General features: G+C 38.8%; 1 protein-coding gene across 1 annotated transcript in view; it reads left to right on the top strand.

The window, feature by feature from the left end:
• The first annotated feature begins 1,616 nt into the window (after positions 1–1,616).
• STEAP1 (STEAP family member 1) overlaps positions 1,617–18,583 on the top strand; it is a 30,632-nt gene continuing 13,665 nt past the window's right edge. Inside the window, exons 1-3 of the mRNA XM_063450770.1 lie at positions 1,617–1,681; positions 5,864–5,927; positions 12,714–12,794. Coding sequence (XP_063306840.1) covers positions 5,901–5,927; positions 12,714–12,794 — 108 coding nt within the window. The 5' untranslated portion in view covers positions 1,617–1,681; positions 5,864–5,900. The remainder of the gene's footprint in view (positions 1,682–5,863; positions 5,928–12,713; positions 12,795–18,583) is intronic.

The raw sequence follows: 18,583 nt of genomic DNA, 5'->3' as shown, positions 1-18,583 counted from the left end.
TCAGGCGCAGGAAATATACAGAGACAAAGTATTACCTACTCTGTCTCTGTATATCTCTTGACTGGATTGGAATTTCAATGAATTTCCAACACAGTCAAAATGAGTATTTTATAATATTTTTTATCTTTATGAAATACTGAATTTTTATGGGTGATGACAGTGCCGATTTAAAGAGAATAATACTTACCTTCCTTTTTTTCTGTCTTACATTATTTACATTTTCGGGTCATTTAATTGTATGTGAAATAATACATTTAACATATGGTGAGTTATTTTCTGTTAATTGTGATTCTTATGTTTGTGACATTTATGTAGGGATTTAATTATTACTGATCTGGTCTTTTTTTACTCGGAAGTGTAATTTCTTTTTATCTTATGAATGTATTAACAGTTATTAACAAAACAATAAATATCTCCCTAATGGTTGGGGATAAGGATGAACTATAATTTACCTTACTCTTCACTTACAAACTCTTTAAATGGGTTTGTTTATTCTGTGCTTGGTGATGTCCATGCATTCCAGACTTCAAGCAGTCATTGCCTGCAAAGGATTCTCAACAGGGTATTAAAAATTAGCATTTTATTTCTGATTGTGTTCATTTGTCCAATTACATGTGAGACCCTAATTAATGGGACTTTTATAAAAAATTGTTGCAATTCCTAAACGTTCCATATGATATTTTTGTTCAACCCCTTCAATTGAAGTTGCAAGTCTGCACTTCAATTGCCTCTGATCTTTCATTTCAAATCCATTGTAGTGGCGTACAGAGCCAAAATTATGAAAATTGTGTCAGTGTCCAAATATTTCTGAACCTAACTGTATAGCACTCAATACAATATAAGGATAAGTAAACATATTTAAAGTTTAAATTTGGGAAGGGGCAGTTCCCCCTCAAACATTTCCTTAGCACTAGCAAGTTCCAGGGGTATCGCTTCATTCCCATTGTACAGCGCTACGGAATAACATTGCTGGCGCTATATAAATAATAAAATAATAATAATTCTATGGGAACTGAAGTTGATACAATGGTGCTTTTTACATGTGAAGTTAATACAGTCTTTCTTTATGAGGTTTAGTACATTGCCATGGTTGCTATGGTAACGAGGTCCCAAAAGACATTTTTCTCATCCACTTTAACTGGCTGGACTGAATGTAACATTCCTGAAAATGGATTTTGGCAAGGCCGTCACGGATATCTGAAATATTAATCCAAAACATTACCGGCAGTTAACTGTTCTCTTTGTTTTAAGGAAACCTTGTGATAAACTCTTTATATCTCAGTACGGGAATGTACTACATCTGTCAAATTAACCACAAATAAATATTTGGATACCGTCATTAATAGTATCATCATTTTATTCTTTCTAATGTATTACTGCATTTATACAAAAATAAGAGGTAAGAAAATGTATCTCGTGATATCTGTGAAATTCTAAAACATGATTTTGAATGAAGTGGATAATTTTCAAGATTTTAAGTAAAATAAAGATCTCGCTTAATGAGATTTTATCTTCCGTGAATGCCTACAATGAAATAGAAGATAATCTGAGAGCAGTACAATAGGGGAGTGACTGGGCTCATCCTAGGAGAGGGGTGTGTACAGACAGAGGTGGGGTTTCAGCCGGAGTCAGGACAGCATGCCCTGTCTGCTCTTCGTCCAAGCTGATCCTGAGCATGTGGGTGAGTTATTGCCTTATCTTTCACTGTAAGACACTTTTAACCTTAATTTACATTTAAATATTCCAGGTTTTATTTCATTACTAAGTGACACGTGAGTAAACTATAGCTGACACTTCCTGGAAATTCTGGTTTGAAGGTATTTATTCTTTCTACACAAACTTGCTTCTGGCAATGGGTTATGGGTATTAACCCTTTCAATATCAGTTGGGTGTGAATGGGTATCATGCTGTTTGAGAGACACATATCTTTAGACTAGTAATGAGCAAATAGCACTATAAAGTATGCACGGGTGGAGTGAAAACAAGAAATAGTACATTTAAAGGGACACTCCGGTCACCATAACATAATATAAATGAAGTTGTTATGGTGCTAGGACACCTGCCAGGCACACTCTTACCTTAATAGGTTAAACCGTCCTCTAACAGTTAAACCCCAAAAGATGTCTCCAGCCTCTGAATCTGAGTCACAGGAAGTGTACGTACCTTTTTATCGATGGGGAGCTACTGGTTAGTAGAGTGTCTACTGACTGCTCTAGCCAGTCTGCGGCGCCCCTGCCTGGCGGCACTCCGCGCTTCCTGGGACTCAGATTCAGAAGCCAGATGACATCTGGGAGACCTGGCGATCGGCGCTGGAGGCAACTTTTCGGGTTAAACTGTTCAAGAACAGTTTAACAACGTAAGGCAAGAGTGCGTCTGGGGACCTCCTGGCAACGTAACTACTTCATTTAACTAATCATGAAAACAAGAGATTTGCCTAGAGTGGTCATGATGGAGATAACAGCATATTTTGGTCCTGCAGCATATGAATGTTACATACTCATAGTTATTCACTAAAGAAAGAATTGTCAGGAGTTCAGTCTGGATTCAGAATGAGACAGGAATTTGATCAATTTTCCAGCTTGGCTATTTTTGGCCCAAATTAGAAATTCACTTTGAATTCCTAATAATTTTTACTTTAGCAAATGACCCTGATATAGGGTCACATATACAGCATAACTGTATCACACAAAACACTGTTATCTGACACCTGTATGACAGAAACATTGCAAAGATTACATGTTTCATCTCTGTAGATACATTTTGTATAAAAAAATGAAACGTACATACATTTGTCAAGATTAAAACAATTACTTATAAATAATATATTTGCATTACAGGTTCTCCTCTGTGTTTACTGTGACCCACTGTTATCAAAGTGAATTTGAAACGATTGGTTAAAAATAGGTACACTGGAAAAATCCTCTACATTGTTTGTTTTGACATGAGTTTGACATTAATTTAGGGCTCCAGACGATCCACCCTTTAGTGATTAACTGGAATTATTGGTTGTTGCGTTTCTATAGAAATATATGCGACCGCTATTGTACAGTAAAATGATACCTGTTATAAATTAATTGAGCTCTAGATAGTAAGCTTATTTGAGCAGGGTCACCTGTTCACCTATTGTTCCTGGAACATTTTGTAATTGTGTCATTTATTGTTAAAGCGACACTATAGTCACCAGACTAACTACAGCTTCATGTATTTGTTCAGGTGAATATAGTCAGGCCATGCAGGCTTTTTGCAGTAAACACTGTCTTTTCAGAGAAAAGGCAGTATTTACATTATTACAGCCTAAGGACACCTCCAGTGGCCACTCCTCTTCAGTGGCTGCTAGAGGTGTGTCCTGGGGCAGGTCTGCACAGTGTGCAGCACTGACATTCAGTGTCTTCACCCCCTGCATGGTGACACTGAACTTACTTCATAGAAATGCATTGATTCAATACATTTCTATGAGGAGATGCTGATTGTCTAGAGCTGTGTTTGGCTTGTGCTGGCTCTGCCCCTGATCTACCTTCTTAATTTTCTTAGCCAATCTAATGCTTTGCTATGGGAAAGCATTGTGATTGGCTGACATCATCACTTCTGATAATGTCAGCCAAGAAAGCAGTATAGGTGCAGAAACAGCACCAGCAGACTGGAATACAAGTAAAATTTTACTATATTGAGGAGGGCAGGGGGGATAGTTTGTGTTTTAACACTATAGCATGTTTGTGTTCCTGACCCTATAGTGTTCCTTTAAATTTCCCCCTTTGTAATATTGTACAGCGCTGCAGAATAAGTTGGCGTTACATAGATACCAAATATCATAATAAATGTTGCCTCTTTATAATAATACATTAAAGGGACATTACAGTCACCTGAACAACTTTTGCTTAATGAAGCAGTTTTGGTGTATAGAACATGCCCCTGCAGCCTCACTGCTCAATCCTCTGCCATTTAGGAGTTAAATCCCTTTGTTTATGAACCCTAGTCACACCTCCCTGCATGTGACTTGCACAGCCTTCCATAAAGACTTCCTGTAAAGAGAGCCCTATTTAAGCTTTCTTTATCGCAAGTTCTGTTTAATTAAGATTTTCTTATCCCCTGCTATGTTAATAGCTTGCTAGACCATGCAAGAGCCTCCTGTGTGTGATTAAAGTTCAATTTAGAGATTGAGATACAATTATTTAAGGTAAATTACATCTGTTTGAAAGTGAAACCAGTTTTTTTTTTTCATGCAGGCTCTGTCAATCATAGCGAGGGGAGGTGTGGCTAGGGCTGCATAAACAGAAACAAAGTGATTTAACTCCTAAATGACAGTGAATTGAGCAGTGAAATTGCAGGGGAATGATCTATACTTTACAACTGCTTTATTTAGCTAAAGTAATTTAGGTGACTATAGTGTTCATTTAAGAGCTATGGGCTGTCATAGTTTAGAGGGAGCACGCTCAGCTCTGCATTGTTCTCATGAACTGTGTTGGTAATCTTTTTGCTGGAATTTTTTTGTCCTTACTTAGGAAAGTAGAATGAACTGCTTTGTTAAGATACAGTCTGATTATTATACCAGATTCACTTCCTTCCCAATATAAAACAATGCATGTGTTTACTATTTACTTAAAGCGGGTCTAATCAGGGCTCGGCAAAGTTAGTCTGGGCCTCAATTTGGTTTTAGCTAGTGCTGCTTTTTCCAGCCATCAGTCATTAAACTGCACCTGCACAATTTTTCAAATCTACATTACGAGCAGCAGCTAAGTAACAATTGTGCAACAATCCATATGACTCATACAGCACCCGTGTGACATGCAGTGCGTCAGCCACATGACCTTAACACACGGCAAAGAGCACTCGCATCACATATATCTACATACATTGGCAATGCAACAAAACAGAGTCGCATCATATCTTTTAAAATAAGGAAGTGAGAGGGCGCCTATGACTCAATGAGCATATGTTTTTAAAAAAGTGGCATGACTCATAGGTGCCAACAGTCCCAGATTTTCTGGGACAGTCCTTTGAATGTTTATCACTAGTAGCACTGTAAAATCTACATATTCTGTGTTTCCTAAAAATAATCTCATGTTGTTATTTATTTTCAATGTTTTAATGTGTTTCCTTTTTCTTTATGGGTTAACAACCTTCAACTGTAGGAGTCACCCAGTCTAATAATTCCCCAGTATTCCCTTTTGATCGAGATACATCACGTGCATCCTAGTGTACTATGTATAGAAGGGAATGCAGCAGCAAAGGCTGACACTGGGCGTAGCTTAAATTTGGCCTTGGGTCACTTGGCAATCATCATTACCCACAATGCATCCGTAAAAGGAATTCCCTAGAAGACGTCATGGACAGAGGGAACATAATGGCCGCGGCCAGAATTAGGGCAATGAAGAAAAGATAATAAATTTAAATAGGGGCAAGGGATGGGAAGGGTGTAATCATTAAAATACAGGATGATACGGAAAGAAAAACATGCAGAATTTTTTTTTTTTTTTTTAGAGGGCCGCCTTAAAGCACGTCATCAGATTTCAATAATGTCTCCAATCTAAGGAGCTGTCATTCCCCGAGGTAGCTCCAGTACAGAAATTCACCTCTGTGTTTTTATTTGCCAGGAAAAAATGGTTTTCCAAACATTGCATAAAGACGTTCTTTCATAAGAGAGTGATTTGTAACGTCCCCAGTTCACTTTCCCGTCAGTGATTCACTGTCTGCTTCTGACCACAGACATAGTGATTATTTGTTCACTCAACATACCTTCATGAAAAACAAACTGCTAAAAAGTAAAAGAAATGCAAAAAAGAGGAAACAAATGCACGTAAACGTTAGAATCTGAAATCGTTCCTGCTTACACTAAGCGAACACGTCTTTTATTCTGTTTTATTAGATGCATGCTTGGCTGCGTGGACTGAAATTAAGTACAGATGGATAGCAGTAGGACAAGCACTGGGGTAAGTTGACCTTTTATTTAGCCCTTAGTATACAAATATGTACACAGTGTGTGCTGGTGAGGCTCTTAGCTCATCAGTTATTTATTAACTGCTAGATGAATGAATTGTAAACAATCAAATTAAAAGAAAGCAAATTATTAATTTCTATAATTTTAGAAACCTAGCACGCATGGTGATCGTATTACTAATATATAAATACCAGGACGTACTTGAAAACTAGAGTAATCTGAATGTACCTTTCCTGGTTAAATACTTTGTTATTATTAGTATTATTATTATTATTATTATTAGTGGATGATGATGTATGTTTGGCTGTTTCATTAGTTTCTTTCCACGTCTCTGCATATTGACAACCTTTTTGCAGATCCTTTAGTTTGTTTCTTAGAAACTTTTTTTCTAATATTGTAGAAACTACGAAGGCATCAATCAGGTTTTAAATTCCTGCAGCCAGGAGCAGATTAAGACTTAGGATAACAACTTGAGCCTTTATTTCATATTTTTGGATAAGCTTTGCAAATTATTTAAGATTTTTGGATACACTTTTTTTATATATTTTTTTTTATAATCAATTTTAATTTTCAGGCCTAAAAAATAAACATTACATGAATAAGTAGGATAGATATATCTACTATAATATTCTGGGTAGCATCTTTTTGTCAGGGTAAAATGTATATTCTGGTTTTTTTTTTTGTTTTTTTTTAATTCTTTGCGTTGCCACAACAGCATTAGCAAGCCGATTAGGAACAATTGATTTGACATGGAATGCGATTTGACAGCACATTTTTATATTAGTATCAGGCTTACGCTGGTACGGTTATGTCTAAACAAGGTATACAACTTTAAACTAAAGGTTATGGTAATTCAAGCTTAGTCACAGGTACGGTTGATTATAAACATTTGTAGCAAAAGACAAGCTAAATACAAGCTGATTAATGATGTCTGTTGTAGTGGTGCTTGTTTGCTGGCTTAAAGGCATCTTCTCCCAATACCATTGGTATGATCTCACGGTAGTCCATTCCCTGGCCCTTCAAGGTGTCTCCCATGGTAGTCTCACCAGGTGTATTGATGCTGACAGTACCGGGGGATATGTTCCAGTGACTCTCTGCGTGGGTTGGAGACCGCATAGGTGAGAGTCTCTGGATGTGCCGCGTGAGTCAGCCGATGCCCCTTCTGGAGGCTGGGTTTCCAGGTGCTGCGTGTGGATACTGCTTTCCCGTGTTGCAGTCAAGCTGCCAGTCAGGCCTTTTTGATGGTGTGTTCCTGCTGAGGCCACTTTACTGCCGGGGAGTCATTGCGAGACGGGGGCCGGCTCCAGCATCTCTCTTCGGTATGTCTCCTGTCCTGCTTCCTCTGCCAGGTGTTTGTGTGGCCTTTTGAGGGAACAGTTGGTCGGCGCCGTTCGGGAGCCGCTCTGGAGGCGCGAGGGGTACTCCTGCCTAGACTCCGCCGGATCGCTGGGTGGATCCAGGCCTCCACCTCATCGCCCTACTGAATGTCCATTTCTGGGCATGAAGCCTGGCCCAGAGAGTGGCGCAGATCTGTTCGTGGAACTCCCATGTGTGTTTGGGAGGCTTGATTTGCAAGCGTGGTAAGGTTGGCTGTGTGTGGGCCGCCATCTTGTTTCGGCCCGGACATGCCCGTCTTGCTTGGGGTGCCGTCGCCTGGCCATGCTTTGTTGTGGGGGTACTCGCCCCCATCGAGGACCTGGATATCCCCCGCCGGTCCAGAGGGGGGGTAGCAGGGCTATGCTTGTGTGCAGGACCCGTGCCGAAAGATCGGCCGCTTCTCTCAGGCCTCGGGCTCCGCTCCACCGCAGGCCGCATGTTTGGCCCGGGCCATTCCACCTTACTTCGGTACCGGACTGGTATCCTTCTGCTTCTCTCGTTTTCCTGAGATTGTTTCCGGTCACCTCGTTCTACCAGCATTAACGGGCCGGTCGGTAGTCGCTTGTGTTTGTATGTGGTACCGCTGGAGCTCTTAGATTGTTCGCCCGGCCATCTTGGTTGTCAGGCCCCGCCCCGGATACACTTTAAAATTATTTTTCAAAATATAAAAATATAAAAATTTAAATAAAAACAAACTAAGAAATAATATAAGCTGCACCTTATAATGTGTAAAAGCTAAAGAAACACATAAATAAACATAAACCATAAAAAAATAAAGTGCTCTGTATCTTTAAACCATGTAATATATGGCATACATGGCATACTGAGCAAGCCACCGAGCCCCCTCCTGGTGTCGGGTGACCGAGGACCCGACACAGTCTGCCGAATGTGGTTTAGGCAGCCGCGAGGCCTTCAGTGGCTGCCTAAACCACCTAAGTAGAGAGCCGGCCCTGATTGCAGAGCCTATACAGTTAGAGCAGGCTTCTCTGCTATACACTTGTGAATTGAATATTCTCCCTTACTTCCTTTTTACACCATTGTTACGTATTACCCTATGGTTTTTTTTTTTTTTCTATTTATTTTTATATGATATACTCCTGATGAGATTCTTCTTGCTGATAATAGTATGTATCAAGAGTTCTCATATTGACACAGACTTAAGGCAATATATTTTCAGCTAATTTTGATGCACTTTATTGTATTTTATTGCACAGTGCACTTTTACACAGTTTTACTTGTGGCTCACTTTGTATTCACAATTATTAGAATATATGTGTGCACTTTATTATTGAGTGAAATAGACTGTTATCACTCTGCAACATATTATATGTTTTAAAGGTTTTCATATATACAATATATTAATATCTCACTCTACAACTTTTAAAAGGAGCAACATACATTTGCTATGCCAAGACACATGTTATGTTATGTTATGTATAGGATGTTATGAAATGTCTGTTCAACGTCTTATGTGATATCTGTTCCAATTGTATAAGTTGGGCGTACAATGATTGTGACTGTGCTTAAATAATCAAACAAACTAAAATCTTGAAACATTTTGAAAAATCAATAAAAATCCAAAATATAAAAAAATATATATATATATCAAATATAATATAAAAAAGATTTTTCAAAATATTAAATAACTTTAAAAGCTTATCTAAAAATGATCCTAAAAAGTTGCTATGGTATGGAGAGGACCGCTCTCTGATTGCTCTGCTCCTGAACCTCCGCTCCATATCCCAGGCTTCAATGAGGAAGGTTCAGACCAGGCACCACTGATTATTATTATTATTATGTTATTATTTATATAGCGCCAGCAAATTCCATAGCGCTGTACAATGGGTGGACTAACAGACATATAATTGTAACCAGACAAATGGACGCACAGGAACAGAGGGGTTGAGGGCCCTGCTCAATGAGTTTACATGTTAGAGACTGAAAGTGGCAGCTGGCATCCCCAGTCAATCAGTAGCTCCCCATTAAAGGGACACTCCAGGCACCCAGACCACTTCTGCTCATTGGAGTGGTCTGGGTGCCAACTCCCACTAGTCTTAACCCTGCAAGTGTAATTATTGCAGTTTTTCTTAAACTGCAATAATTACATTGCAGGGTTAACTCCACCTCTAGTGGCTGTCTACTAGACAGCCACTAGAGGTCACTTCCTAGTTTCTAGTACAGGTTTCCTGTGCTAGAGCGTCGCTGGACGTCCTCACGCTGTGTGAGGACCTCCAGCGTCGCTCAAAACCCCATAGGAAAGCATTGAAATGATTTTTCAATGCTTTCCTATGGGGAGACGTAATGCGCATGCGCGGCATTTCCGCGCATGCGCATTAGGTCTCCTCGGCCGGTGGGCGAGATTAGTCTCGCCCACCGGCCAACGTAATCACAAGGAGGAGCGTCGCGGAGGCGGAGACAGCGGCGAGGGACATCCCCGCTGTCCCAGGTAAGTCACTGAAGGGGTTTTCACCCCTTCAGTAACCGGGGATTGGGGGGTGGGAGAGAGAGGGACCCTCCAGTGCCAGAAAAACTGATCGTTTTTCTGGCACTGGAGTTTCCCTTTAAGAAGAGGTACGTATCTTTTTCACGCTATTTTAGCAATGGAAGATGATCTCAGCCTATCAGTAGCCCTCGGCTTACTGATTAAAGCCTCCAACATGGAGTTAAAGTTCAGGCTCAGAGCGATAGGGGGCGGGTTTAAAGACTTTCTGGTTAAACCGTTCTTTATCTTTTTAACCCCTTCAGTTAAGCCAGCACCCGAGATCTCCTTGCACCATTATAGCTTCATTCCAATTAAGTTGTTATGGTGCCTGGAGTGGTCCTTTAATTATCTTAATCCACTTCTGATGGTATGCATTTTGAACCTCATTGGGGTTTCATTAGTAACCGCATGAAACAATATATATTTTATTATATTGTATTATAAGAAAGGGGTGAATTCAGGACACTCTTGGGACACTTACAATCTCAACTGAACACAATACGAATCAACAATTTCTCTCTACTAGGGTTATAAACTATAATGTGAATTATTAGGAATTGAAAGTGAATTTCTGCTACTAAATTCCCAACAAATCTCCATTTAGTGAATAAACTTGGTAGTGTACACTCAGTGTTATGTTGGCATGGTCAGCCTAGGACATAATTAAATAATTTCTTTTTTTCAATTTCTACTGTTACTGTATTTGTTTGTTTTCCTTTTCTCCATTAGGTAAATAAATGATGATTGTGTCTGTGGTCAATAGTAAATAGTGAATAATTGGCGGGAAATTTAGCTGGACAGATTACTAGCCACTCTCTTAAAAATAGAAGCCGTTAAGCAAAATTTATTTTTTTCTTGGCCCTGATGTCATCCAGATTCCAGGATGGAGGAGGTTCAGGCGATGTAGGGATTCATTTGTAGACTGGTCACAACACCAACATCCAAATCTTCTTTGCACTGATTACTAGTGGAGAGCCAGGACTCCAGAAATTCCAGAAATTAGTTTGTTTACAGTTTGGACCCCTTATCAGCTACACCTGTTTGCGTTACCTGTCCAGTAATGCTCTCTGTCAGTTTGTTAAACAAACATACCTCCCATTATACTACAACTGCTGACATCCAGTAAACCAGTAAAACACACATAAACACACAGCACAAACACGCACACACACTCACCACCAACGCACACAGAGGCACTCTAACTCCTTTCAGTCTAGCCCAGAAATTGGATGGTTAAGCCAGGCCTCCACTCCCTGAAGTAAGAGTCCTTATAGGAGATATTTGAGCTCAGGGACCATGTGGGTACCCTCTTCCTTCAAACCCTGTCTCGTGAGTTTAATTATTGAATTGGTCTTTCATTTTGATTCATATAGCATTGGAGAAATAAATCCTCCTATAAAGGATCCAAGCTGAGGCCCGAACATTCATTTATTTAAAACCAAACATTATTTCTGGTTATCTGTATGGATTTGCTGTAAATAAAGAAAACACTAAACATTGGGTGTGTTTCTTAAAGTTTACTGGGACATGTTAAGCGCCATAACACCCACAGCTGATTGTAGCAGTTATGGTGCTATTCCAATCAATATACTGTTCTACTTTTTTTTTTTTTCAAAACTGACAAAAAAAAAGTCACTCTGACAAAAAAAAGTCCCTCCCTAGCTCCCAAAGCCAAACTCCTAAGGACCATAACCACTACATCTCTTTAAGAGTAAAACACAACACCTATTGGAGGGGATGCGGCCATAGAGGCACATACATTCACATGTGGTGGGAATGCCCCCAAGCACAATCCTTCTGGACAAGGATATACAATATGATTAAAATAATTTTTCATAGAGCGCCCGACTTAAATCCCTGGATATATTTGCTTAGCAGATCTATAGACGATTGGACAAGGAGGGAACAGAAGCTGTTCCATAAGATCACTCTAGCCGCCAGGAGAGCGATAGCGCAGACCCTGCTACAAACACAAATGCCACCGACTCGGAGGGTCATATCCAACATAAAAGAGGTATATTTGATGGACGACCTAACCGCCCGACTAAAAGGGATCATGACCAACTTCGACAAACTGTGGGAACCCTGGCAGAATAGTGACCTCTCCAACGAAATGACAATTGAGGACCTCCCAGAGGACTCGGACATATGCTAGGGAACCCCGCACAATGCCATGCTACATGGGACTGATGTACCCACCCCCCTTCCTCCCTATTCCTTTCCAGCTAACTCTCTACCTTATTTCTTGTTCTATGTTCTGTTACCTTTTTCTCGTTTTCATTTTTACCATATCATAATTTTAGCCACAAAGTACTACATAATGTACGACACCACACGCTACTGCACAGTGAGATAAATAATAATAGCGAAAAGTGCACCGCCATGGTGGACACAGAGCCCGCCCTATCGAAGGGGGTAACCACGGGAACAACCTAGTTACATTAGGCACCCCTACCACACTGTACCAATGGGGAAAGGTTGTCAAAGAGACGAACACACAGGACGTGTGGCATAATACAGTTTAGCATATACTCTGTTATTATATCTTCTGTTAAGATTAATAAATGGAAAAAACCTTGACGGGTAACTAGGCAAGCCTACTACTACTGTTAAGTTGCATATGCTATGAGTTGTCAATTGTTTTACAGTGTTTAACTATGTCGCAAATTTTTAGGCTTTTGCATAAGCCATGTTGCCTACGTTATTAAACTATCCTTGTCAAGATGAAAAAAAAAAGAAATAAAAAAAAAAAAAAAAAGAGTAAAACACAAAAGCCATTTGACTGTAGTTAGTAATTGACTTGTTTAGTGAGGTTAACTGATGAACTTATGATGTGAAATTTACCTAGTAAAATTTAGTGATTATTTATAAAATAAAACATTTTTTTTTTTTTTTACATTATTACTTTTTGACCCACAGCAATCACCTGATGCAGATGGTTTCCATACAACGAATGGAGACGCGTTGGCCACTCAGCAATCGAAGAGTAGACATTCTGAGGTATGAATTGGGACTTTACATCTCTTTTTTCTTTTTTTTACAGTCAAACATAGCTTTTATTTCATTTCTCAATATCTCACTGTTTATAGCTGTGATAGTTAACTTGTAAATCTGGTTTTATATCAACAATGTGCACTTTGCTGCCTTTACACAGGCTTTATTAAGGTTAAGATACTTGTTTACAACATTACTATAATGCGATAGGTGTACATGGGAGACTCGCAGGTCTCAAAGCTGTTGAGGGAGAATGCGATAATACATGTGCAGTTTCATATGCAGTGTTTCGAAAAAACATAAGCAGTAACAGTACAGAGTTATAGAGGTTTCGGAGCCTATCAGCTATTTCTAAGCATATAGGAAGAGCGTGTAAACACCACTGTCGCCGACAGGGTGACGACCCCGCAGAATGAACAATTCACCGGTTATTCCACGGTAGTCGAGTGGGCCGGGCCGGCAGGGGGCCCCCAGAACACATTGAACACCTCTGATTGGTCAGCCTCAGGAGTGTACGTATGTGTATGTCAGGACTTTACTGTCAGGTTACCTTGTGTATCAGCCAATGGGCATGTCACAGGCTGCCGTCACATTGCAGGGTTTTGGGGACACCCCTATCAACTCTGCGCTTGTCCCAAGCGATTCTCACGCCAGCCGCAATAACCCCGCCTCCTTTTATGATGCGGCTAATGAGCGCCGACGTCATGACGCTAAGAATGCCACGGCTCGCCAAGGTGTTTCCAACGAGAAAATTTTGGGGGCGTGGTTACCTACCTAATTGAAACGGTATTTAAAGAGAAACCAAGGAGAGACTCATTGCCTTGTTGTGGTTCTTGATAGACTCAAGAGCGCGTATCTCGTATTGGTATTCTTGTATTCTGACTTTGGCTTGGTTTGACTATTCCTCCTTCTGTGTTCCTTTGCTTTATCGTTGATCCTGATTTCTGGTACCCCTGACCACGGCTCGATATTGACTATTCTTTGTGTGTGTAGTGTTAGTCCAGCCATCCTAAAGTCTGGTATACATTACTAGTATTTGCATTCTGCGTGTAGGATCCCCGAACGTTCCTGACATTTACATCTTGACTTATATGTTCACTGAAAATCTTCCTTCACATAGGACTTAAATAGCTGTTTGTCCTGGTTTCAGTATATAAAATATACTACCTGTTCATTATTTAGGGCAATGTCTTCATTTCCAGTTTAATGTAAAGGGACTACCTCCTATTTTATTTCCCCCCTAACTTCATCTCTGTATTGTTAAGGTAATATAGCCTTGGAGATCAAATTTCCTGTACAACTATGCCAAGCCCTACAAAGAAACTAGAAAAAGATTTAATATGGACAAACTCCACGAATTGTGGGACATTTCACACATCAGATTGTGGGAGTGGCAACACTTACAAGGCTTACAGTTTCCATCTGGAAGCAAAGACACTCCCACCCCCGCAGCCCTAAAAAAAAAATGGAATAATCCATCAATTACTTCAAATTTGAGCATCTTTTTATTTTTTTATGTTGATTGCTTTTGCTTGTATTTTTCATACATTTATATATAAAGCATTAAAAAGAATGAGTCCTCTCCAGTTTTGAGCATTCCTCTACGTTTTAATCTATGATTCACATCTTGATGGAAGCACTATTTCTACTTGTTAATCAAGAATAACAAGTTGGACACTGCTTCGTAGATCTTGGGAACAAGTTATACCAGCAAAGTGAGACTTAAGCAATGAGACTTGTTCAATAACCGATGCATTGATAACTGATTTGCAAAAACTAGGCAAAATCACAGAAATTGAAACGAAATTGAGATGAGGCGGACCATTTTTTTTTTTTCATTACTTGGTTGTTGTGGTTGAAGTTTTGCAAGTCAGACTTCAACTTAGTTTACTCCAAGCCAGTGTCTGGTAAATAATAAACCACTTAATAAATAATCCTCTTAGTATTTTCTACAGTAGGATATTGTAAACACTAAAGCCATGCATAGTCTAAGTGCCAATATTAATCTAGAGGCAGGTGCCACCCTGCCAATTTATCCACTTTAATTAAAGATTAGGACACGTGTGTGGGAGGACAGATTACAAATATTAGGACAAATTCCTTTTCTCTGTAGTTAGTAATTACAGTATAAAACTGATCCTCTAAAGCGCTGACCTTGAGTACACAACATATTATTTATTATCTTGTTTTTTAAGGCATAGTTTTCATTTCGTTTATCAATGTCCTGTATTTTATCTACTAATAAAGGGATTTGTTCGCTGCACACTGAATAGTAAATTTGGGCTAAAGTAATCAAGCTTTGACTTTTCAGTTTACCTGAATTCACCAATTAGTGAATTAGTGAATAGTTTGTTTTTGGTTTTGCCTAGGTGGAGCGTATTCATTAAAGGGGCACTATAGTGTTAGGAATACAGAGAGGTATTCTTAACATTATAGGAACCCTCTACCACTCACCCCCACCGACTTGATGATATAAAGGGTTAAATAACCATTTCAACATTTACCTTTACCACTAGAGGCAGTCTTAGTCCTGCAATCTAAATATTGCAATTCCTCTAAAACTGAATTGTTTTACATTACCAGCTTAAGGGGACTGGGACACTCCACCCAGGCTACTTCAATGAGATGAAGTGGTCTGGGTGCCCATATTGTCCCTTTAACCCCTTAAGGACTGGACTGTTTTTGCGATGTTGTACATTTGCGACCAGGCCTCTTTTTACACTTTTGTGGTGTTTGTGTTTAGCTGTAATTTTCTGCTCTCTCATTTAATGTTCCTATACAAATTATATATAATTTTTTTTAGGACAAAAATGGCTTTCTTTACATAATCCCATGTAATTTAATTTTAAGAAAATAAAAAAATATGATGAAAAATTGAAAAAAATACATGTTTTTTGACTTTTACTTGAAAAATCTTTTACTCATCTACAAAAGCAAATGGAAAAAAACTGCTAAATAGATTCAAAATTTTGTCCTGAGTTTAAAAATCCCCAGTGTTTACGTGATTTTTTGCTTTTTTTTTGCAAGTTATAGGGCTATAGGTACAAGTAGGATATTGCGGTTTCAAAACATACATTTTTAAAATGTATCAATAGTGACATTGTAACACTATTATCTGTCATAAATCTCTGAATAACACCCCACATGTACATATTTTTTTTAAAGTAGACAACCCAGGGTATTCAATGTGGGGTATGTCCAGTCTTTTTTAGTAGCCACTTAGTCGAAAACACTGGCCAAAGTTAGCGTTCATATTTGTTTGTGTGTGAAAAAAGTACAAAACTAAATTGAACGCTAATTTTGGCCAGTGTTTGTGACTAAGCTAAAAAAGACTGGACATACTCCATTTGCAATACTTTGAGTTGTCTTCTTTTGCAAATGGTATGCCATTATGGGGGTTATTCTCATTCCTGGGCTACCATACGCTCTCAAAGGCAACGTAACCAACCTGGCCATTTTCAATGTAAAAATATTTGACCAATATATTTGACCCTGTAACTTTTAAAAACGCTATAAAACCTGTACATGGGAGGTACTGTTATACTCGGGAGACTTTGCTGAACACAAATATTAGTGTTTCAAAACAGGAAAACGTATCACAACAATTATATCATCAGTAAAAGTGCTATATGTGTGTGAAAAATGCAAACAAAAGTCACTTTCACTGACAATATCATCGATGTGATATGTTTTACTGTTTTGAATCACTAATATTTGTGTTCAGCGAAATCTCCCGAGTAAAACAGTACCCCCCATGTACAGGTTTTAGGGTGTCATAGAACGTTACAGGGTAAAATATAGTGCTAGCAAATTAAATTCTCTGGACTTTGGCCTGGGTTGGCAGGCAGGTCCCTCAAATTGCAATCAATAAAATTACTTAATTATGTAAAAATATTACATAAATACGCACGTAGAATGTAAATATATATGCATATTTATATATTTGAAGTCTACGTGTATATTTATATAATTATTTATGTAATTTTGTATATGGACATATGTATATTTTGTATTATTTTTATTTATTTATATATACATAGATATATATACAATTTCATTCTAAGTGTATTTTTATATAAATATATATATATTCCTATCAAAATACAGTTAGAATCAAATTTCATATAGATATATAATTTTTTTACTTTTTATTATTTTTACATGTTTTTATTTAATTTAAATTACTTATTATTTGTATTTCATAATAATATTTATATACAATATATATAGCTATTATATATATTATATATATATATGTATATATATATATATTATATATATACGTGTGTAATTTAATTGTAAGTGTATTTTTATATTAATATATGTACATATTAATATAAAAATACACTTAGTATGACATTATATATGTGATATATAGACATATATTATATAGATATAATATATGTCTATATATCATATATATATACACACATATATAATTATTATTATTTTTTTATTAACATTAACTTTATTTTTTTTAATGATTTTACAGTTGCAGGGAGACTGCCTGTCAGCACAGGCAGTCCCCCCTGCAGGCAGACACATTTCCCAGCCACAAAAGTTAAGCTCACAGCTATAATTTTTCCAAAACCTACATTTTTTCTTACTCTGTAACTATTCTAAAGATTCCTGAGCTCATGGGATTAATCATAAATCCATAAATTGAGCTAATTCTGATTAATATAAAGTGAAGTATGAACTAAAAGGCGCCTGTAGTGCCTTCCTCCTTCCGAGACGCATTTTGTCTGTAAATGGCTTTTTCAATGGGTGTCTGATGATATCCTGGTCCTCACCCTGCAGACATGACCGCGACTCTGCTAACAAGGCCGAGGAGCCTAACCACTGCATCCAAAATGGCGGGAGCCATGTGCGTGGACGACACGGAGAATACCTCCCTCTTAGCGTCTATTAATAGCAAGACAGCTCATGATGTCCAATCCCGCCACATGGGGAAGCGGCAAAACCCGTGGCAATCCTCTCAACCACTCAAGCTACCATCACGAGACACAGGCGGCTCGAAGAGGCGAGAGACAGCAGCGGCACCGATAGAACAGAACGTCAAACAGCGACTATTCCTGCCCGGGGTGACCGCACCTTCTACCCAGCGAGACACCTTCATTAGTGGACCGACCCAGTGCTCACCTACCAAACAGCCTGCAACAGAACAGCCCGGAAAAAGGCAGATCCCTGCAAACACCCAGCCTTTACAACATGGCGAACACCAACCAGCGGATGACCGTAAGCGGCAAACCCACCACAGCAGGGCTGCTACTCGGAGGAACAAACGGACAAAACATATCCTGATGTCTGCTCTGAAGGTCCCTTACTCCCGACTACACAGACAACAGAGCAGCTCTTGGACAAAAACAGGACTGTCCCTAGATGAGGGGCCTTGGGCCCACCAGGATGCGGACCCCATCCCACGGAGGAGACTCTGGGAATCCCGAGCCACCAGGGTGAAAGCTTGGCTCATTCTCTTTTTCTTTTTACTTTACATATAGATGGCAAATCAGCTCATAATTAACATATACTAGCTTACCTGCGATAGCATAACTTAACTGTATACCACACTTAACTCAACCATTATGGCACTGCATAACATGCTTTAATATTATGGCTCCATTAGCACAGCTACCTTAACATAATTAACTTAACCTAACCCTGATGTAAACGCTGATTTAGCTAGGCTTGAAACACAAGGAAAAAGGAGTGAATAAATACAATAGTCTGTTCTAGAAACAACATGAATAATATATCCCTGCAACATAAGCATACTATAATAACAGTTTATTTTT

Source organism: Pelobates fuscus, chromosome 4 (assembly GCF_036172605.1).
Source record: "Pelobates fuscus isolate aPelFus1 chromosome 4, aPelFus1.pri, whole genome shotgun sequence".
Taxonomy (NCBI): Eukaryota; Metazoa; Chordata; class Amphibia; order Anura; family Pelobatidae; genus Pelobates; species Pelobates fuscus.
Note: the sequence above shows the minus strand (reverse complement) of the source record. Positions and strands in the feature narration are given on the sequence as shown.